This window comes from Mauremys mutica, chromosome 8 (genome assembly GCF_020497125.1).
Source record: "Mauremys mutica isolate MM-2020 ecotype Southern chromosome 8, ASM2049712v1, whole genome shotgun sequence".
Lineage (NCBI taxonomy): Eukaryota > Metazoa > Chordata > Testudines > Geoemydidae > Mauremys > Mauremys mutica.
In genome coordinates, this window is record NC_059079.1 from 36280211 (window position 1) to 36303582 (window position 23372).

Here is a 23372-nt window from a genome sequence, read left to right on the forward strand (position 1 = left end):
AGCACAGTAGTGTCTAGGAAATGGACCGCTTGTGTGGATTGGTCTAGGCTGAGGTTGATGGTGGGATGGAAATTGTTAAAATCACGGTGGAATTCCTCAAGGGCTTCTTTTCCATGAGTCCAGATGATGAAGATGTCATCAATGTAGCACAAGTAGAGTAGGGGCGTTAGGGAACGAGAGTTAAGGAAGCGTTGTTCTAAGTCAGCCATAAAGATGTTGGCATACTGAGGGGCCATGCGGGTACCCATAGCAGTGCTACTGACTTGAAGATATATATTGTCCCCAAATGTGAAATAGTTGTGGGTGAGGACAAAATCACAAAGTTCAGCCACCAGGTTAGCCGTGATATTATCGGGGATACTGTTCCTGATGGCTTGTAGTCCATCTTTGTGTGGAATGTTAGTGTAGAGGGCTTCCACATCCATAGTGGCCAGAATGGTGTTTTCTGGAAGATCACTGATGGATTGTAGTTTCCTCAGAAAGTCAGTGGTGTCTCGAAGATAGCTGGGAGTGCTGGTAGCATAGGGCCTGAGGAGAGAGTCCAATGCCTTTTGAGCAACTCCAGTGTCACAAAGGGGCCAGAAAACGGCCAGGTATCCCTCTGCATTGGGTAGTGCCCAGCTAGTGCACTCCCACTCCCCTGCAACTTCTGGTGTAGGAGCTGTGACCATGCTCCTCCAAGCTCTAGCTGGTGACCAACCTGTTACCAGCCAGTATATTTTAGAGCACCATCGAGACTGCTCTAAAGTGGACCGGGGCTGAGGCCAGTAGAGCCCTCACTCCAGAATCAGAGCTGCAAATGGTCCCCGTCTGTCCCACCCCTGCTCCTTTAGCCACGGCTAGTAGATGCTCAGAATCTAGCTGATTTACCAGCATTATTACAATGAATTAATAACAGGTCACATAACATTTTTGCCAGTCACAAAGTTAATGTGTAATGCATAAGCTAGGTTTTTAAATAATTGTTAGAATTTGTTTTGAAAAAAATGGGATAAACAAATATTTCTAGAGTGTGTCATTTAGCTGGGGCCATCTATGATGTAGATCCTTGGATTTTGAGAGCATAATTTAAGTCCTGGTAATGCTAGAATGCTCAGGCATTAGCAATAACTTGTAGATCTTAAGATGTGACAGCCCCATCTTTTGCTTTCGGTATGATATTATCCCATACCTAGCTGTTGTAAGATGTAGCACTAGGCCACTTTTTGTGGGTTTAATTCATAATGTGCTATCATCACTAGGACTAGGCCTTACTTGCAATGCTTGCTATATCATTTAGATGTTTTATAGGTTCATGGTCAAGTTGCCTTTACATTAATCTTTTAACTGATCATTTAAAAAAAAAGTCTCTTATGGGCTTAAAGAAGAGAAACCACCCAGCTGGCTAAATCTTCACCATGCCATCAGTTCTTGATAATGTAAAGATGGGAAGAATGCATTGGTTTGTCATCGTTACTCCTTTTTCCCAGAAATAGTTCCCGTAAATATAATTAGCAAGTAATTTACAAGCGTGAATGTTCTCCCATTGGTGGAAATGGATACTGTGTGCATTATCTACAGGAGATGCTGCTGCACAGTGGCTCTTAAATGTACCTGTTCCCCCTAAAAAAATCAAGTTAATATCTTTGTTATTCCAGCTGGTGGGACTCTAATGGGTGGTCCAGGTAGTTTGCAAAACTGTTCAGCACACCCTTCATGGCGAGTTTTCACAAAACTATCAGATCATTTGTGGGTCTGAGAAAATAAATGTTAAATATAATGGGGCATGTAACAATGGCATAATTCTGCCCAGCATGGAGCTGTAGCTGCTGTCTCAGTTTCCATTCACTGGATAGCAAATATTCCTCTGACTAGACAGGAGATTTGACAAGGCTTTTTTCTTTGGCCCATCCAGAAAGTCCTCTTCTTTCCAGGGGAAATTAGAAAATCCAAATCCACAGAAATCTTCAGTCCTTCCTCCAGTGGTCCTTTAATTAGCTCTTCCTTAGTGGAAGAGGATTCTGCCCAACCCCCTCTCCCCCACCAGGAGGCACCGTAGGAAAGTAGGCGAGGCCTGGTATTTCTACCTTAGCTCCTGCCCTAAGGGTCTCATAAGTAAGGCAGCTGGCAGTCCTTTTAAATGCTCCCTACAGTGGCTGACTTGCCTTTTACCCCTCACCGGCAGACTTCTAGTATACCTTCCTAGGGTTGTTCAAGCTCGGTGGCACCTGGTCTTAAAGGGGGCCCGCACATTTTGTCACATGGCATGTTTGAACAGGCAGGGCTACACTGCTTCTTCCTGTCACACTATCTGAATTTACCATAAAAGCATCACGAGCAGAGAAGCTATTATCTGTGTCACACAAATGGGGGTTTCTGCAGGTAACAGTGATTAAAGGAGACTTGCAATGGAAGATCCAATGTATTTGTGCTATTTGGGGCTCTTTCATGGTGTTTGAATATTTATAAAAGAAGGCCTGAAGGGGTTTGGTTTGGAGAGCTAGTGAGTTTGGTGTAATCACAGAAGACAAGAGTCCAAAACCAGAGCAACTGAAACAGAAGGAAGCTTTAGTCAGATTATTGAAGGCTCAGTAGGCCAGAATCTCTGTAGTGCTGTGATTACAGCACACACAGGAGCAAACTGGTCCTAAAGCTAGGCTAGCCAGGAGGTCCCCCCCAGTGTAGTTGGAGTCTCTGGTAGTAATGTGGACCCGTGTAGTGGTTTCCCCCTACACCTTCTGGTTGCTGAGCCAAGTGTGTCCCTGCCTCTTGAGCCCACAGGTACCTGGTACATGAATAGTAACCTGCAATGGTACATAGGTAGCTGGTACTACAAATAGTAACCAGCAAAAGAATATGTATAGCTGGGGGGTCACAACTGAAAGAGATCAAAAATCTGTCACACTTAACACAGCTGGTCTTGTTTTTGAATATATTCAACAAGTGAGGAACTTTATAATCTACAGACCGAAATATATCCTAATGTGTCTGTTCTTTTCCTTGCTCACTGTTTAGTCACTGCTGATCTGTTTATGTGCCACTCTCCTCAGGCTTTAGGCCCACAAATAAATTGTATTACACATACAGTAATTCCAACTCTCTGCATGCGGGAAGGGAGGAAGTCTAACTGTCAATCTTCAAGGATGATGCTTGCTTGAACTGCAGTGTGATTAACATACACCTGATGCTGGTGCAGGAGGGCAGCGTATGGAGTTTGTAGTGGTACTAAGTGCTAAACATTCATTGAATGGTAGTTTATCCTAATTGTAATACTTTAGTATTGGCAGCCTTTAACTCCCACCAGATTTCTAATTCCCATAATGTTTATGGCTGCCAAATTAGGCCATCTGTAAACACTAACACTTGAGACTCTCACCAATTCCTAGTGCTAATATTTTTAAAAATAAGTTTGATCATCTGCAAGTTTGATCATCTTGCCTCCTCCTTGTACATGCTCTCTTCCATTCCGCCATACTTGCCTATGGCTTAATAACCCCCAACTACCTTGCCACGGCAAGTGAAACTTGTGCCTGTGTCTTTTTGAAAGCATGTTTTGGCAAATGGTGTAAAGAAGTCCAACACAGCCTTTTGTATTCCAAAAGGATAAAGGGGATTGACAGAGTAGCATCAGCTCACTAGTATTTCTGAATTATTCTGTTTATTCCATATAGTTCTACGGAACTAAAATGAGATTTAAATGAATAATGAAAGTCTGGAGGAAACACACATGGATTGCTGCAGTGAACTCTTACAAAAGTCATCACAATTAAAAAAGGAAATGATACAGCATTCAAATGTGTAGAATTGCAAGGTGAGGTTTGCAAAAGACTTCAGTACTGTTTTGCATTTCAACATTCTGGCTGTGCCTAGATTCACCATACACAAAAACACAGATTTTTAAAAAAAAAGTCTGCTGTGTGGGCTCCACGTTTTACTTTAAAGAGCTACGGTGACTCGCACTGCATTATTCACGACTTGTGACTGAGTCATCAGTAAGTTATAGCAGTGACTGTAATGAGTGCAAATAAATTGTAGGCACCACCTTTGCAACACATGGATGGTATGGATTCCAAAGCAAAAAAGTGTCTTGTACTTTGAAAGCAGCCTTTATTTTTGTAATGAAAACTAAAACTTGTACTGATGCTGTAGGTGTCATTCATTTGTGCTGAGCCTTTCAATTTCAGTGGAACAATTCTAGAGGATGTGGGATGTAAATTTTAGGTGCCTCAGAGCAGCATTTCCAGACAACTACTACTGTTATAACTGCAGCTTCAAAAGCTGCCCTGTGTATATAACAGAAAAAACTAATATTCCACAGACACCATGCTAAAAACTAAATAAAATATCATCTCTTGTGGGTGAAGTATGTTTACTTTCACTTGGCTTTGTCTTCCACTTATAAATAATGCAGCCACTGACTCATAGTGCTGGCTCTAGATTGCAGCCTGAAAATTCCCATCCCTGTTCTGGTCTAGAGATGCTAGTGAATCTGGAAAAATGGGGCGGGGTGGGGGGGCCGTGGGAAATTCCCATTAATGTTTTTGTGGGAAAATTTCCGCCATTTTTCCTAGAAAAAATTCAGAAATTGAAAATGTTCAAATAGCTTTAATTATGGATTGCTCTATGGGAAAGCAAGGGCAGAGAGTGAATATGCATTTGGACCTGGAAATTGTGCAGTTTATGGTCATTCTTAATTCTTATGGAAATGAAATCCAATGTCTTAGGCCTGCAGCTGAGAAAGGGCTGTATCCTATGTCCATGAGGCTGACCCTTGAGGTGGATAGTTCCTGAGCAGTGGAGCACTCAAAGATGGTTAAGGTATCAGCAGAGAAGAATCAGTGGCACCGATGGATGCTCACCTGTGATCACCAGAGAAAGGAGAAACACCTGTAGCCAAAAACTTTTCCTGCCATCAACATGGATGTGCTCTCTGAGACCCATGTTACTGACTAGGTATGCTGCTGCATTCTGATTGCAATATATTCAGGGTAGCTGTTTTCAAGCCAAAGTATTTTGCACTGCAATACTCTAGCCTGGAGGTAATGGAAGTACATATGACAAGGCCACCCAGATTGGCCAGGGTATAGTTTACTAGTTGGTCACAGGAGGCAGAATGCGTACATTATGACCAATGCTATGTGAGAATCTAATGCCAGTGAGAAGTTTAGAGAACCACTAGACTGCAGACTTTGAGGACTTCAAAAGATGCCCCATAAGGACATTCTTTACTGATGAAGATATCATAATGGCAGCAGGCTCTTGAAAGCATTCCCTTTTGTTGTGAGCACTAATCCTATTTCATTTGGAGCTAATTTCAGGCTACACATCCTCGTGTATCTGCTGCTCTAGGCCACGCAGTGGGATAGAAGGATAATGGCAGTGTTCACATATGCATAAAGAATTAATAATGTTGAGTATCTTTTCCATGTTGGTGCTATTTGAACCCACAGAGAGAGAGAATTTCACTCAGTGGCAGCATGTAAATATTGAATAGGACTTGAGAGAGCACTGGTCCTTGTGATACTCCACAAACAAAGGCTCTTCTGCCAAGAACTGTGGGTGTGGTCCTCCAGAAAGTATTCAGCCCACATCAGTTTCCCTGACAATCCCCCCCCCCACTTCTGCAGGAGGACCGCAATATCCAGTGAGTTTCCACAGTGAACTGCAATGACCCATTTTAAGGGTATGGGTACAGATGTGTCCTTTTTATCCAGGGATCACAGGAGAAGGTCCATTAGTACTACTGACACTGTTTCTCCTTCACAACCTGGCTTGAAGCCTAATAGAGAAAGCTCGATATGATATTTGCTGTGGACAAATGTACTTGGAGATGGCTCTTCACTAGTTGCTCAATGAACTTGCTTAGAAATAGGGGTTTGAAATTTGTAACTCTATAAGGAAAGTATAACAGATTAATACATGTAAGCCTGTTTGTTTGCTGAAGATTCCTTTCAGAAATATTCAGCCACTGTTTAAATGATAAGGCCCTGATTTTTTTCCTGTTGAAATTCTATAATATAATCACTTTATTTCTGTTTGTACTCAAATCTGGCTAATTGAGTGCATATATAAAAACAATAACAGTTTCCCCCCACCCCTTTATGAATATATCACCAATTTTATTTTGTTAACTGAATAATTGAAATTTTAATTGTCCCTCTAGAAATGATTTTTTTTTCACATACAGTGATAGCCACTAGAACGTTGGAATAGGAAATAATAACTGCTATAGCTCTGATACCAGTGCATACTAATGGCTGGTAAATTTTGAGTACTAAATAGAGAAATGCTACAGTATTGCTGATAGTGTAATGTGGTAAGTGTTGGTAAATGCTGACATTTTAATGCCACCCACTTTCTTCGTAAGGCCTCAAATCCATATTATAGATAATCAGGCTAAAGCCAGACATCTGAGCACAGAAACTCATCTTGTCAAGTTTAGCGACTCAGCAGCACGTACGCTATCATAACCTGAAGGTTACACTTTTCATTCATTACAAAAAGACAGCTGTAACCCACAATGGAATAAGGTATTCAAATATTTATGTAACATTGGCGATAAAATGGCAGTAGTACTATAAACATTTGGATTGCAGTGTACCACTCAAATCTTAGGGCTGACAGGAAAATAGTTAACAAGCTTTGGAATTCCTGACACATTAGGGATGCATACTTTCTTTAGATAGCTAGTTAATAGCTGTAAACTAGGCAATAGCTTACATCATGCATTAAATTACTTGTGACTGAAACAATTAGAAAATCCAAACAATTAGTGAGATATTGCATGTGGTAGCCTTACTGCAAACTGACAAAAGCTCTTCCTGAGCTCCTTGTTCCTTGGATTTGGTGAAACGCTGCCCTCTGGTGCAGAAAAGGGAAGCAACTCCAAGAATATCGTATCCTGGCAGAATGATACAATTTGTCAGCTAATGCAATTTTGGGGCCTGATCCTGCACAGTCCCATGGACTTTGATGAGGCTACTTTACCTCTAATGTCCCTGTTTACTATTTTTAATGGGAAATATGATTTACTTAGTTATTTTAAACAGCCTCACACACAAGGATCAAACCCAAGACCTCAGTTGCTCAAGAACTGGCTTTGCATTATGTGTGTAAAGTGCCTAGCACAAGGCATGCTCAATCCTTGACTGGGATATGTAGTTACTGTCTCAGTGCAAATAACTATATACATAATAATTAATAGCTGTAAAGGCATTTGGAAGCAACATGCCAGAATGAATAGGCAAATCCTTTCTTTCTGCATATAGTTAAAAGTATATTAAAATACAACTATGACATCATTCTTACAGATCCATTTTGTTAAATGAATTAGGTTTAGAAACCATTGATATCAAGCAAGAAATAAGTGCAAAAGGTGAAAAGAAATAGTACTTAATACTGACATACTCATTACATATTCAAAGTGCTGGATGCAGTATTTTACCGCCATTTTACAGACTGGCAAAAGGAGCCATTGATATTAAGAGTCTGATTTTTAGAACGGCAACATGAAAATGACTTGCTCTTATTTGTTGACTGCGTCTAAAGTGAATGATTACTATTTAATTAGTATTTTTACAATGCTGAGTAGCTAGGACAAAAGCCAGAACAGACTAGGTCTGTCACCCTGTATAGTGATTACAACTCTGTGTGAAAAAAGTAACATTTAGGTTTAACTCACATTTGGGGACTTATGAGTTCTTTATTAATCACTACAGAACAGATCCTCAGCTGGTGTTAATTGTCATAGTTCCAATGGATCTGGCCCTGAAGTCACAAGCCTACCATTGCTCGACTAGAAATCACAGTTTACTGTTTCAAAAGGCCAGAAAATAGCATTTTGCAATATTAAAAGTAAATTAGTCCTGTTTTACTAAGTGGCTGGCAGGATGCCTTCACTATATATTGAACAACACAAGGCAGTGAGAGCATTCGGCACTGGTGCTTTTCCTATACATGACGAGTGTTTGTGTTGAGGTTCTTGTACCAGTGGTTGAAATGCGATCCTTCACCCTTCCAGCGTCATTATTATGAACATTCACCTGCTGAGTCTCTGGACATTTCTTACACAATGCAGTGCCTGGGAGGAATCTGTTAAAATGTAATTCAAGTAGAGACCCCAGCATAAGTGAACGATACAGATTTGACCAGTGCTTGTAGATTATATAATTTATACATTCACTCAAACAGAAATGAACAAACAGTCCTATAGCAGCCAATACCCTAGTGTGCTGTTACTTATAAGATTTGCCATTTTAATGAAAGGACCTATACCTTTGAAGTTAATTAACTCATTTTGCAAATATACATCTACTCCGTTTCCAGTAAAGCTTCAGTTTCATATTACTAACTTTAGTGCTAGATTAGCAAAAACAAATTCTAATGCAATTATAATGGCCATGGGCATGACATTGGCAATAAAGAGAAATTTCAGATAAAATTCTTCCTATGTATCTTGCACTGAAAGATGTTTTGGAAGAACAACAAAACAATGGCTCAGCTCCTGCACTGCACCGGGTGTCTGCTACCTGCAAAGCAGCCCGAACGTCAGCATATCCAGTTTCAGAAGGATCCCCTCCTCTGTTCTGGGAGGGATCTGCTGGTGGCATAGAGCTAGCAGGTTCATGTGCCACCACTTTTTTGTTGTTCCTGTGTTGTGTATTTGGGGAGGAGTGGGATGTGATTAGAAGAGTCTCTTATGTCTGGCTGATCCTTAGCTCCCATAGCAGTCTCTTGGGCCCATTCAGAGCTAGTGTAACTTAGAACAGTCTTTAAGGTGCTCAGACTTACACTGAAGGTACTGCGAAGGAGAGCATGAAGTCACGTTTGCATCTCCCTTCTGAGGTGTGTTGTGAGCATGCCCATCAGAACTAAGGATCAATAGCCCCCCTCCCCCCCGCAAGTGTACCAGTATAAATGGAACTTTGTGAGGAGAGAGGATAAATGTAAATGTGCAATGAACCCCCACACTGCATAGTGTGGGGGTTCCTTTCTGCTGACAAGTGGACTTTTTCAAATTAACATTTCCTTGCAATGGGATATTTGCTCTAATTCACCATCACAAACTATGGGCACAACTGGGAGCACATTAATACTAATATAGTGTGTATCACGGCACCTGCTTTTAAAACTATGGCTTAGCAACATTTTGGGTAACATACATTGATGAGGGAACCATTAACATTTACAGTAGAACACATCTTGTCAATCTTAGCACAAAGGGCTGATCAGAAACAAGTGCTTTTCATTATTATATGAGGTTAAATGACTGTTTTCCTGCTTTCAGAGGTTACTGGTTCTGAAGTCTGTTTCTCTACTCAGGGGACACTTAACAGAAGCCAGCCAATGAAACCAAGGTAAATTTAATTATAAAATATATAGCTTTTTAAAAAAACAAACAAACCCCACAACCTTTTGAAGCACTGAGAAAATATTTGGGGCTAGGGAGAGAAAGGACACAAACTGTGTTGAAGCCTGAATGTGGATTATCCAGGAGTGTAGAAATGAATAAATTTGTTTTATTCTATTATATTAATGAAATGGTTAATTTGGTTGCCATAGCAACAAAGAACAGCCATGATAAAAAGCTAAAGGTCTATACATAATGCCTGATACAAGGTCTCTCTAATTCTAAAGCTGATTTTCTTAGCTACAATAGAAGTGATATGTGTTTTCAATATCATCTTAAGCTTGCACATCAAATCCTCTAGCTAATCCAATAAATAGACCAGTAGTATAAAATGGCATATATGTCTGTACATAGTAAACCTTATGAAAGAGGTTTACCTGTGCACAATCTTAAGAAAGGATCTGGAGAGTAGAAAGAGGGGCTCTTTGAAAAGGGGGAAAATAAAATAAAGGAAAAAAAGAGACTTCTGAATGTGAAGGTAAATCAGGAAATATGCTACAATAGGAATGTGCTGCAATTATCAAATGCACTATTGCATATCAAATCATTGGAAAGATAGCTGAGATATTTATTAAGAAATAATTGAATTTAAAACCTTATAAGGTGGCTCACATTGACAAAGGTAAGACTTTATTTTCTTTTCACTTATATTTTGCAAACACCAGGTCGCAGACACAATTGTTAAGAAAACTGCCAAATGCTAAAAAATGGGCGTACCATATTTTATGATTAAAAACTGGAAGAAAATGTTTTCAGAAAATCATTTTTGTTTTCATTTGTCTCCAGGCACAAAAAGAAACCTCCCCGTTTCTTCAGCAATATTTATGTGTGGTGGTGAAAGGGAGTTGCTACTAATTCTTGCTTGAGATCCAGATATCCATTAAGGGAAAATAGTGATTTCTACATCTCTCCATTTATTTGGACTGCCTAGGCTGGGTTCTGTGGGGTGCTTAGGAAGGAAGTAAATGGGATTTGAGGGTGGTCAGCACTGAGCCCTCCGCTCACGATGCAACTGTAGATCAAAATGGAAGACCAGTTATATTCCTGGCACTTACCCCTTCTTCAGCTATAATAAGATTTGTCAAACTTGGAATCAGCCTAAATTTTCATAAAACAAAAGAGAATATTACTCTCCTTTGAAAGAAACTGCAGCTGTTGACTCCAATCACAGAAATCAGACATATAAAATTCTGTACCTAGCACCCTCATAATCAAAGTGGATGATTTTATCTTCAGGCTATCTAATTTGCATGATAATGTCAGCTCATTTCCTGTGAAACATTAACTTTCAGCGATTGGATATTATGTCTTCAGTTACCGGGCCTAAACCTGCCTCCCAATAAGTGCAAGTAAAACCTATGATTACAAGTAATCTCAAGAATAGAAGGGTGAGGAAAATGTTCTTTAGGCTGATGATGAGTTCTAGTTGTTCATGTGTAAATCTGATAGGCAATTACAGGTGTGGGTCATCCAAAGGAGAAATTTGTCATTGCCTGCTTATTTCTAGAGTGAAAAGTAACAATAGATCTCTCAGGTTTTAAGGAGGAATTCTGAGGATTAGTTTTAACAATATCAACTTTAATGTCATGAAAACAAAAATACTTTGTTTAAACATATTACAAAACAATGGCTGCTGCTGCCTGTTATAAACATGCATTTGAAAAGCATAAAATTACATTGCTTATGGCCCCGATCCCCAGGCTGTGATTGAGGATTACATGGAACTTCACAAGTAGGGTATGGCACAGTGGTGGATATTTGCTTCCTTCATACTGGTGTTGCTGTGTGCCAGTCTAATCCCCTGGTACAAATAAAGCAGCCAAGGGGGAGTCCTAACAGATCTCAGCTTCCTGTGGCCCCCCAAGGGACCATTATAGCAGCCACAATACATGGGAACCCCATCCATGGTCCTTTGCCTTCAGTCATGGGGTTGAGCTAGAAGAAGCTGTTATGCTGAATCTACCCTATGTTGGAGCTCGCAGTGTTGTGCTGACTAGAGCTATTTCTTCAGTTCCCCAGTGACACACACAGCCCCAGTGAAGCCAAAGGTTTGTTAGTGTTTTTGCGAGATCCATCTTACAGAAATTAGGTTTTCCAACTGCAATGCTAGAGGATCTCCTCTTCACATCCAGGGGTAAGTCTAAATTGTTTGATTCCTATTTACCAGCTAGGGTATATAGAATCCTTTTGCAAATAATTAGTAACTTTACAATGAAAAGAAGAATGTATTTTGACACAATACCTTTATTTTGCTTAACTTTAGATTTAACTAGAATCCTCTGTATTCATCATTTTTATTTTGTTTAGGGACCATATCCCTAAGGAAGTAATCTGCTTTCACTTGCTGAGGAAAAACTGCAACTTTATTGCACTGCAAAAACTGTAAATTTTTCTCCAGTGTCACAAAAAAAAGTTAACCCAGCAGAATTAGGACTCCAAATGGTGTTTCTATGATCAAGCAAAGATAGCATGGAAATTTGAGAGAACTTGCATATAAACCAGAGGATAGATTTATTAATAACTTTTCTCAAAGGACTAATGTACAGTATACAAATTCTTCAGAAAAAAGAGAAAATGGTAACAGTGAAGACAAAGCAACCCAGATGGCCCATAAGCAGACTAATTATATGAAAGACCCAGCAGCAACTCGAAAGTTACCAATCCAGCTGCCTAGAGAGTGTGCCAGGTTGCCAGATGTGAAAATCTTCCACAGTTCATCAATGAAACACAGTAGCATGGTGAAGAAAACTGCTGCCAATAAAATAAATATTTTATCTAAAAAGACTATTTTATATGTGGAAAAATATAAAATATTAACAAATTATCCAGCCCCCATGTTACAGTACATAAAAATGAAGCAGAAAGATTTAACATATAGAATAGTTTGTCATTCTAATTAGCTATGTTTGTCACTATATTTATATATCCTGCTACATACTGTAGGCGTAATCTTGGGCTGCATTAGGCCAGATCTTTTTTGCTGCAACCACAGGGATGTACAGATGGGAAAAGTGGTGTGTGGCTGGATTGACCATGAATGTGGCAAGCCCTAGCTGCCACAGAAACGCATAGACAGGCACCACAAGTAAGAAAGGCACCTTTAGGCTGCTCTGGCACCAGCTTCCCAGGATCAGGAAAGCACAGACATGATTTAGTTCTAGCAGATCCTTGGACGATCTGAGAAGTGGTGTCAAGCCTACTACCTGGTTTCAGCGTGTAACCAGTCCTATTCTCTGGAATAAATTATGTCGAAGTGGGTATTCACCCACGAAAGCTCATGCTTCAATACATCTGTTAGTCTTAAAGGTGCCACAGGACTCTCTGATGCGTAGTGCAGCAGTAATTCCAAAAGGGTCATGCTGTTTGTTCCCCTTCCACACAGCTTTATGGAGGAAAGGGAACATAAACAAGACTTCATCTGATAAGTCTTTATAGCTACACAGTACATAGCAGTATACGTGTACATTAATCTCATCAATAGAGTCCAAACATGATCTCCGTGCACAAAAGTCTGTTTTTAATTTTGTTGACAAATCAAACTATTTAATTTACAAACACAAACAATTTTGTCTCTAAATGCCATTTAATTCTTCAGAAATATGTTTTGTCAAGCCTATACCTTTGCTCATCATAGTGAGGCCAAAACCAAACTGCCCATATAGTGTGTTAGCAAGGCAAAGCTTTTTCCGATGAACATGCATGAGTGAATTGGGATTCACACAGGCAGATTTGGTAGCTATACTACGGAGTTCTTGGACTGCAATGCATACATTAAACTTGGAGCTCTCTCTCCATTCAGGAATATGATGTGACTAAGAATGTGTTAGTAGAGCAGACTGGGATGAACTATGGTATTTCTAGTATAATATACGTTGTCAGGTATGGGTTACACTATTTTATAAGGATTACTTGTCTTGGTGTTAGTCAAGAATATGACACATGCATATTTCCTTAAACATGCAAATAAATTATTGAACTATAGGCACTCACTTTGCACCCTAACACTGTTGAAAATTCACATGCCTGACTACAGTATTTGCAATGTAAGTCAGAGTCTGTTTTGTTTCTCTGGCTCATTAAACAAGGCCAAATGCAAAGTCCCGTAAGGTGAAGGACTTTGTCCTTTGGCATGACTTTGTTAGACAGGTTGCCAAATCTCACCTCATCCTGATGACGCAAAGGACAGTCGGCAAGAAACTTAGGAGCGCCTTGTGGAGTCCTCTCTATGGATTCCTACAATGTGATTTACCATTGTTTGTCAAAGTTAGAAAGTATTAGTTAATAAATGCAGTTGGAAACAAAAATATTACCTCAGATTGTGGGTATAACAAGAGGGGAAAAAACCCTCTGAACTGCATCACTGTTCTTACCCGCCCCAGTAAATGAATTCTATTTTTGATTGTTAGATGCATCATTTCTTCATGAGGTATGGGTTTTACGCCTCCAAAGTTTACTTGATAGCTGCTCAGGTACACAGGTATATCAATTAGCCTACCCTGCCTAATGATGTATTGTAGCAAAAGTCTGGATTTTGGCTGCTACATATATGATAATGTTTTTGCTAGAATGCCATCTACTGCTGTATATGCTTATGATACTTTTGGCAGGTCTCTTATGGTGCTATATATTGATGACAAGCCATATTTACCAAGTGTGACAGTCTCCAGTAGAGTAGTGAAGTCAGGAATGGCATCTTCTGTCTGTGTGTTCCATTCTATGCATCCAAAGAAGTGAGCTGTAGCCCACGAAAGCTTATGCTGAAATAAATGTGTTAGTCTCTAAGGTGCCACAAGTACTCCTGTTCTTTTTGCGGATACAGACTAACACCGCTGCTACTCTGAAAGAAATGGATGTATAGTATGTGGCATGGTACAGTGAGCAAGTGTAGCACCCCAGAGCAGAATTACATAACATGACAAAGATGGCTGTGTGCTTTCTGACATTCCATAGAAAAGTTAAAGCGCATCAATATGGCCTGGAATAACATGTCCACCATTTCATACAGCTACTAACCATGGTCATAAGATGATAGCTGCTGAGAGCTGAAGGGCTTTCACCATGGGAACAGAGGTATGGATAAGATATTATTATGGGACATAGAGGCCCAAGGCCTCCAACAAAATCCCATGGAAATATTTGCTAAGCAACACAAACATTTGTTACCATCTCAGTGTGCAAACAGTGAAAGGAGAGAGCAAGAGAAAGCTTTTAGTTGAGTCACTAAAGTCCATAATTGCCAAAGGGTCACATCAAGTAAGAGTGAGCTGTCAAATAGACCATGCTAGAGTAGAGGAGATACTTTCTACAGGATAAATGAGCCATTAAAAAAAGTTAGACAGGCAAAATGTGTATATGGAGGAGGCGGAGTCAGAGGGTGGAAAAGAAGGATGAGGATAAAGGAGGACAGAGATTTTTGAGAGGGATGAGGAGCATGTAACATGGCACCCTAAACAATTAATGAGCATGCAGATGTAACTTAACTCATTAATCTTGGAGTGAATTTTAGGATCATGAAAGCCCATCTAACAGCAAACTTAAAATGCCACGTACAAGAAAACCTGTTTAGTAAATGAATATACACAAAAAAACCAAGTTGATTAATGCTATTTATTTTTAATTAGGCATACATATGTAAACAGAAGAACAGAAAATTCTGAAATGTGTATAATCAAAGGTTATGAATTTTCCTGATCACATAATTAACTGAACAGATACATTATTATTATGAAACAAATGGCTTTATATTCAGATATGGGTAAAGAAAATAGCAATACATTTGTATGAGACAGCTCCTAGTGAGAATGAAAAATAGCTAAGGCTCTTTAGCAATCCTGGCAAATCTATATTTTGTTTGAGCTGTAACATGACTGTAGTCAAACATAACCATTCAGGATGAATGGGGGGTGGGGAGAGAGACTAACCCAGTACATGTACCATAGAAGCTACATCTATCTACACTATGAGCTAGGGGTGTGATTCCCAGCTCGCATACACGTACTCGCGCTAGCATGAGTCTAAATAGCCGTGTAGCCTCCGTAGCACAGACAGTGGAGGCACAGCTCGTGCTAGCTTGATGGGAACTAGCACAAATGTGTTTACTTGAGCTGGAAATTACACCCCTAACTCATAGTGTAGACGTAGCCATAGAGAGACACAGAGAGGTAACATATTCCATTCTCACGTAATGAAATCTTTGAACTATAGTTGCTGAAGCATTAATTGGCATAATTAAAAAGTTACTTACTTAGAATATGTCTATGCAGAAAAAAAAGGTGCTAATAATCAAAACCTGGCGTAACACCTGGATTTTGTAATAACACAGTTTAAACCATTTTAAGAAGTGTGCTGTGATTGTTCAACAGAGGAAATCTTAATCTAGACACCAATTCAAGTAAAAAATGTGAAGAGTGCAATATAGGTCAATGGTTAGCAAATGTATTTTTAGAAGAGTCTAATGTAAGGTTGAATTGAGAAAGCATTAAGAAAATACTATATTGTACACTGTAGCAGTTGAAAGTGATTAATCCAGATTGGAAATGCAATTTTAAAGCTCCTTTCACTTCTTTTCATAGACAAATAGCACCCCACATTGCTTTGTTTGCATAGTATGTAGCTAATTACAATTTCAAAGAAACTTTTTAGAAATTCAATGTAATGTTTAATTACAAAAATGTCTCCTTGGAAACAGTTTCCTTGTATGTTGAACTGTAGTCAGTTTAAAAATGCTCACTTAATTATGTTTAAAACTAGAAACTCTATAAAGATTAAACATCAAATACAGAAATTTGCAAAAGAAAAAGTTGCGCTTTACATAATGGACAACTGACAGCTAATAACTGACTAACTGTTGCTCCTTTGAAATCTAAGAAAACAGTTTGCCTTAAAATAATCACTGGAGAAAATAGCCATCATTATAAGGACTATCAACACTATGTATTTTAATACAGTTAAAATTTCAAGTACTAATTGGAAAGCAAATTTACCGCATCAAGGAAATGTAAAGTTCACACTAACTGCTGGACTGATCACCTCAACACATTGGGTTCACAGCTAAGGGCAGGCCTCTCTTTGGTTCATAAGGTGTTGTCCTGGCAACCATTCTGATGCAGTCAATAATAGGGCAGACACTGAGACAGAGATTGCATCCTGTACAACTGTCAGTAACAGTGGGCAGGTGGGTTTCTGGATCAAACTGTATAGCCTGCAACAAGAAATAAATAGTATTGATGTCACTCATGGAAAAGGTCAAAAATAGCCCCATTTTAGTATCTGCATTTTATGCATTACAGTATTCTGTACTTCACCACATGTGTGTGAGATACTGCACTGCAGCTATAGCAACAGTTTAAATTCTAGGGGGAAAAACATTTTCAAATTAGAACTATAGGGCCAATTTACTCCCTGCTGAAAGCCCTGCATCGTAAATTGAGTTACCCAAAGGATGAATATGGCCCACAAAGTTTAAACTTCCATTAAGATATTTTTCCTTCATGGGAGGAAAATCTTTCATGACACAGCAATTCACCAGGTTTACTGGTACAGAAGAGATATCCAGACCAGTCCTGTATGGATTCTACATGAGACAGACTGCAAATACCATCATGCTGGTTTTTTTTTTTACTTTTATTCTCTGCAAGATGCAAACAACCTAATTTAATAAAATCTAGCGAGGAATGGCACACACTTTGCCACTTGTGATTCAGTTTATTGGCAAGCCTTAGAAAGCTAAAAGGGACATCTAGAGTGAGAGCAGACAGGATTTAATTTCTGATGTTTCCAAGGACTGTGCCCTCATTAATGATTAGCATGAAAACGATTTTTAATATGAAGTCATAATTGTAGCTTCAATAAGACATCTATAAAATACCAGTTTAAAAAACAAAATCAGACTAACTTCAAACTCTTCATTGATTAAGGAACAAACAGAGTAAAAAAGAAACAAACAAACTGTTGGTTATGTAAATCAGAGCAGGAAGTTCTGTACAGGCCAAGAGCTAAAGTGGAAAATTCAAGAAATTCTGTGTTAAGTTTCCCCTGCAACTTTCATTCTGCCCTTGCGATGTATTAACAGTAAGATCTTCTGATGTAGGATCACTGGGGCTCTTGGTGTGGCCTTTTCCTACCCTATGGTAAGTATTAATCATAGGAGACTTATGAGCATGAGACTGATACAGGCACTCGTCTTCATGCCCTGGGAGTAGGTACATTGACGTCAATTAAATTACTGATACTGTGTAAAGTGAAATGCATGCAGGTATTTCCAATATTGGGAACTCGGTGAGCTTCTCCTCAACTACTTGCAGGGTAGGCTTTGGGGGAAAGGGAGTGTTTGTTTCCTTCTGAAATCACAGGCAGTGTTTTTAGGAGAGGTTGCTCCAGTAGCAGCACTGACTGCTTTAAATATGGCCTTCTCTGGGCTTCCCAAGCTCTGACACTCAAGAACATATGAGATCTGAGGTTTCCCAATGTGTATTTTGGTGTTCCACTAGTAAAGAAGCCCATGAATAGTAGTAGCAGTAGGCTGACATCTCACTCTCCAAAGTATTAACTGAACCAGTCTGAACCACCAAGTTCTGGTCTGGTTTGAGAGACAAATAAAGGTTTTGTATGTTAGCAGGACTGGTTCATCTATCTCTAATGACAATGCATTTCTTGAAGGGGATAGTACATGGTGATGTGGCAGTGATTAACTCAGAAGTTCAGCTTTGCGAACAGGGGCTGCTAACAGGGAGTTTCGCAAGGGAGTTCTCCAGGTGAAGGAGGAGCTAATACAGCATCTGTGGGGTAAGTGACTGTCTGTAGTGTGTGTTTGTTTGTGTTTGGGGGTTACTTGCTGTGTGCTGAGCTTGTGTTTGTCAGTCTGTTTGTTTGTTTGTTTGTTTGAGGGACCGTGTGCTCTGGCTGGCAGTTGGAGGCAGGTTTGAAAGCTCGAAGCCTCTGGCAATTGGCTGAGCCTTAATCAGTGGGCAGGGCATTCACTCAGGCCAGGGCTTTATAAAGCCGCGCACAAGCGACCAGGGGCTGCTAACAGGGAGTTTCGCAAGGGAGTTTAGAAGGGGAGTGGGAAGGGAGCGGGAGTCCCTCGCCGGCCGTAACCCCTTCCCTGTGGCCCCCCCCCTAAAATCCTAAAACCTATAAACCAAACTACATTCAAAACCTCTTTCTGTAAGCCACCCTTACATTAACTAGGAGACAATGCAGGCAGAAGCCCAGCAGCAGGGTGGGGGCTATCCAGTTTATTGCGCTGAGTGTTGCATGTATGATTACCTGCCCTGTGGGCGGGTGGCGTATGTGTGCAGTCGATGCAAGGAGCTCCTGGCCCTCAGAGACCATGTATGGACTTTGGAGGCCAGGGTGGCGGAACTGGAGGAGCTGAGAGAGGCAGAGAGGTATGTTGATGAGGCTTTCCGGGACACTGTAGAATTGTCCCACCTCCGCTCAGACAGCTCCTGTGCTGTTGAGGAGGAAGAAAGGCCCAGGGAAGCAGAGCAGTCGATGGGAGCAGAGGGAAACCTTCCCATAGTCGGGACCCTCCTTCCACATGGTGCTGGGGTTGCCTCTCGCACTGAGGTTGCCTCTCCGGGGGAGGGAACTCCAGTTTCTAGGAAAAGGCAGGTGTTAGTAATGGGAGATTTGATTATTAGAAATGTAGATAGCTGGGTCTGTGATGACCGGGAGAACCGTATGGTGACTTGCCTGCCTGGTGCGAAGGTTGCGGATCTCTCGAGGCATCTAGATAGACTTATGTGTAGTTCTGGGGAGGAGCCGGTGGTCGTGGTACATGTAGGTACCAATGACATAGGGAAGGGTAGGAGAGATGTCCTGGAAGCCAAATTTAGGCTGCTAGGGAAGAGACTGAAATCCAGGTCCTCTATGGTGGCATTTTCAGAAATGCTCCCAGTTCCACGCGCAGGGCCAGGTAGGCAGGCAGAGCTTCAGAGTCTCAATGCGTGGATGAGACGATGGTGTAGAGAGGAGGGGTTCACGTTCATTAGGAACTGGGGAAACTTCTGGGATGGGAGGAGCCTATACAGGAGAGATGGGCTCCACCTAAACCAAAGTGGAACCAGACTGCTGGCGCTAAACATTAAAAAGGTTGTAGAGCAGTTTTTAAACTAGGAGATGGGGGAAAGCCGACTGCTGCAGAGGAGCGTGTGGATCGGACACAGACTTCTCTTAGGGGAGAGTCTGATGATAGAGAATCTCCAGGTTACAGTCAGGAGCAGAGGACTGAAAAGTATAATGTAAGGGCCGGATCAGATGATAAACAGTCACATAAAAAAGAATCTGGCACATCGGAAAAAGGCAGGCTAATAAACAGGGACAAGTTTTTAAAGTGCTTGTACACAAATGCCAGAAGTCTAAATAATAAGATGGGTGAACTAGAGTGCCTTGTGATAAAGGAGGATATAGATATAATAGGCATCACAGAAACCTGGTGGACTGAGAGCAACCAATGGGACACAATCATTCCGGGGTACAAAATATATCGGAAGGACAGAACAGGTCGTGCAGGGGGAGGAGTGGCACTATATGTGAAAGAAAGTGTAGATTCAAATGAAGTAAAAATCGTAAGCGAATCCACATGTTTCATAGAGTCTCTATGGATAGAAATTTCATGCTCTAGTAAAAATATAACATTAGGGATCTATTATCGACCACCTGACCAGGACAGTAATAGTGAAGATGAAATGCTAAGGGAAATTAGGGAGGCTATCAAAATTAAGAACCCAATAATAGTGGGGGATTTCAATTATCCCCATATTGACTGGGAACATTTCACTTCAGGACGAAATGCAGAGATAAAATTTCTTGATACTTTAAATGACTGCTTCATGGAGCAGCTGGTACGGGAACCCACAAGGGGAGAGGCAACTCTAGATTTAATCCTGAGTGGAGCGCAAGAGCTGGTCCAAGAGGTAACTATAGCAGGACCGCTTGGAAATAGTGACCATAATACAATAGCATTCAACATCCCTGTGGTGGGAAGAACACAACTACCCAACACTGTGGCATTTAATTTCAAAAGGGGGAACTATACAAAAATGAGGGGGTTAGTTAGACAAAAGTTAAAAGGTACAGTGACTAAAGTGAAATCCCTGCAAGTTGCATGGGCCCTTTTTAAAGCCACCATAATAGAGGCCCAACTTCAATGTATACCCCAAATTAAGAAAAACAGTAAAAGAACTAAAAAAGAGCCACCGTGGCTTAACAACCATGTAAAAGAAGCAGTGAGAGATAAAAAGACTTCCTTTAAAAAGTGGAAGTCAAATCCTAGTGAGGCAAATAGAAAGGAGCACAAACACTGCCAACTTAAATGCAAGAGTGTAATAAGAAAAGCCAAAGAGGAGTTTGAAGAACGGCTAGCCAAAAACTCCAAAGGTAATAACAAAATGTTTTTTAAGTACATCAGAAGCAGGAAGCCTGCTAACCAACCAGTGGGGCCCCTTGATGATCAAAATACAAAAGGAGCGCTTAAAGACGATAAAGTCATTGCGGAGAAACTAAATGGATTCTTTGCTTCAGTCTTCACGGCTGAGGATGTTAGGGAGATTCCCAAACCTGAGCTGGCTTTTGTAGGTGAGAAATCTGAGGAACTGTCACAGATTGAAGTGTCACTAGAGGAGGTTTTGGAATTAATTGATAAACTCAACATTAACAAGTCACCGGGACCAGATGGCATTCACCCAAGAGTTCTGAAAGAACTCAAATGTGAAGTTGCGGAACTATTAACTTAGGTTTGTAACCTGTCCTTTAAATCGGCTTCGGTACCCAATGACTGGAAGTTAGCTAATGTTACGCCAATATTTAAAAAGGGCTCTAGGGGTGATCCCGGCAATTACAGACCGGTAAGTCTAACGTCGGTACCGGGCAAATTAGTTGAAACAATAGTAAAGAATAAAATTGTCAGACACATAGATAAACATAAACTCTTGAGCAATAGTCAACATGGTTTCTGTAAAGGGAAATCGTGTCTTACTAATCTATCAGAATTCTTCGAAGGGGTCAACAAACATGTGGACAAGGGAGATCCGGTGGACATAGTGTACTTGGATTTCCAGAAAGCCTTTGACAAGGTCCCTCACCAAAGGCTCTTACGTAAATTAAGCTGTCATGGGATAAAAGGGAAGGTCCTTTCATGGATTGAGAACTGGTTAAAGGACAGGGAACAAAGGGTAGGAATTAATGGTAAATTCTCAGAATGGAGAGGGGTAACTAGTGGTGTTCCCCAAGGGTCAGTCCTCGGACCAATCCTATTCAATTTATTCATAAATGATCTGGAGAAAGGGGTAAACAGTGAGGTGGCAAAGTTTGCAGATGATACTAAACTTCTCAAGATAGTTAAGACCAAAGCAGATTGTGAAGAACTTCAAAAAGATCTCACAAAACTAAGTGATTGGGCAACAAAATGGCAAATGAAATTTAATGTGGATAAATGTAAAGTAATGCACATTGGAAAAAATAACCCCAACTATACATACAACATGATGGGGGCTAACTTAGCTACAATGAGTCAGGAAAAAGATCTTGGCGTCATCGTGGATAGTTCTCTGAAGATGTCCACGCAGTGTGCAGAGGCGGTCAAAAAAGCAAATAGGATGTTAGGAATCATTAAAAAGGGGATAGAGAATAAGACTGAGAATATATTATTGCCCTTATATAAATCCATGGTACGCCCACATCTCGAATACTGTGTACAGATGTGGTCTCCTCACCTCAAAAAAGATATTCTAGCACTAGAAAAGGTTCAGAAAAGGGCAACTAAAATGATTAGGGGTTTAGAGAGGGTCCCGTACAAGGAAAGATTAAAGAGGCTAGGACTCTTCAGCTTGGAAAAGAGAAGACTAAGGGGGGACATGATAGAGGTATATAAAATCATGAGTGATGTTGAGAAAGTGGATAAGGAAAAGTTATTTACTTATTCCCATAATACAAGAACTAGGGGTCACCAAATGAAATTAATAGGCAGCAGGTTTAAAACAAATAAAAGGAAGTTCTTCTTCACGCAGCGCACAGTCAACTTGTGGAACTCCTTACCTGAGGAGGTTGTGAAGGCTAGAACTATAACAATGTTTAAAAGGGGACTGGATAAATTCATGGTGGCTAAGTCCATAAATGGCTATTAGCCAGAATGGGTAAGAATGGTGTCCCTAGCCTCTGTTCGTCAGAGGATGGAGATGGATGGCAGGAGAGAGATCACTTGATCATTGCCTGTTAGATTCACTCCCTCTGGGGCACCTGGCATTGGCCACTGTCGGTAGACAGATACTGGGCTAGATGGACCTTTGGTCTGACCCGGTACGGCCTTTCTTATGTTCTTATGTTCTTATGATTCATTTGTGCTCAACTTCACATTAATTACACTTTTTTGCTGTAGTCATACAAAGTGAGGTCTCTGCAGAGACTAAAGGATGGGTGTGTCCAGCAAACAGAATATGTTGGAAACAAAAAAATCTGCATCAGCAGAAGACAAATTGTGGGTTTTTTTATGTTTGATCCCTTTGCAAGTAAGAGATGGAAAAAAACATTCTTCGCATCATGAAAAGCTTCAGGGGACTGTCTGGGTTTTTTTGGTTATTGCTGATTTTTTAAAGTTATATCAAAGCAAGTTGCATTAAATGCGAAATCAACTCTTACCTCCCTAAGGGCTACAGACTCCCCTAAGGTGGGAAATCTTATGAAAGGGAAAACACTACTGCAAAACTTCTATGCACATCAGAGTAGAAAGGGCAGCTTCTTGCGGATGCTAGAGGCAGTGCTGCTTTCTCCTTTTTGTGGGCACAATAATTAGAAGCGAAGAGGCAGCAGCAGCCATCTCTTTAACCACACAGAGAGGAAGGAGCCACAAGTAGATATAGGGCCAGATCTCCTGCTGACATAAATCAGTGTAGCTTCACTAATGTGAAGATTCATATCAGCTGAGGATCTGAGCCATGGTCTCTATCTTAAATCAGTGCCTTCTCCTATGCATGGCTCACTGGCC

The 23372-nt window shown here is 40.5% G+C and overlaps 1 protein-coding gene across 2 annotated transcripts in view; it reads right to left on the reverse strand.

The window, feature by feature from the left end:
* Positions 1-14981: 14981 nt before the first annotated feature.
* The window catches only part of DPYD (dihydropyrimidine dehydrogenase), a 588030-nt gene continuing 579639 nt past the window's right edge, over positions 14982-23372 (reverse strand). For both annotated transcript variants that reach the window (XM_045026686.1, XM_045026687.1), the window contains one exon: positions 14982-16589. In XM_045026686.1, coding sequence (XP_044882621.1) covers positions 16419-16589 — 171 coding nt within the window. In that variant the 3' untranslated portion in view covers positions 14982-16418. The remainder of the gene's footprint in view (positions 16590-23372) is intronic.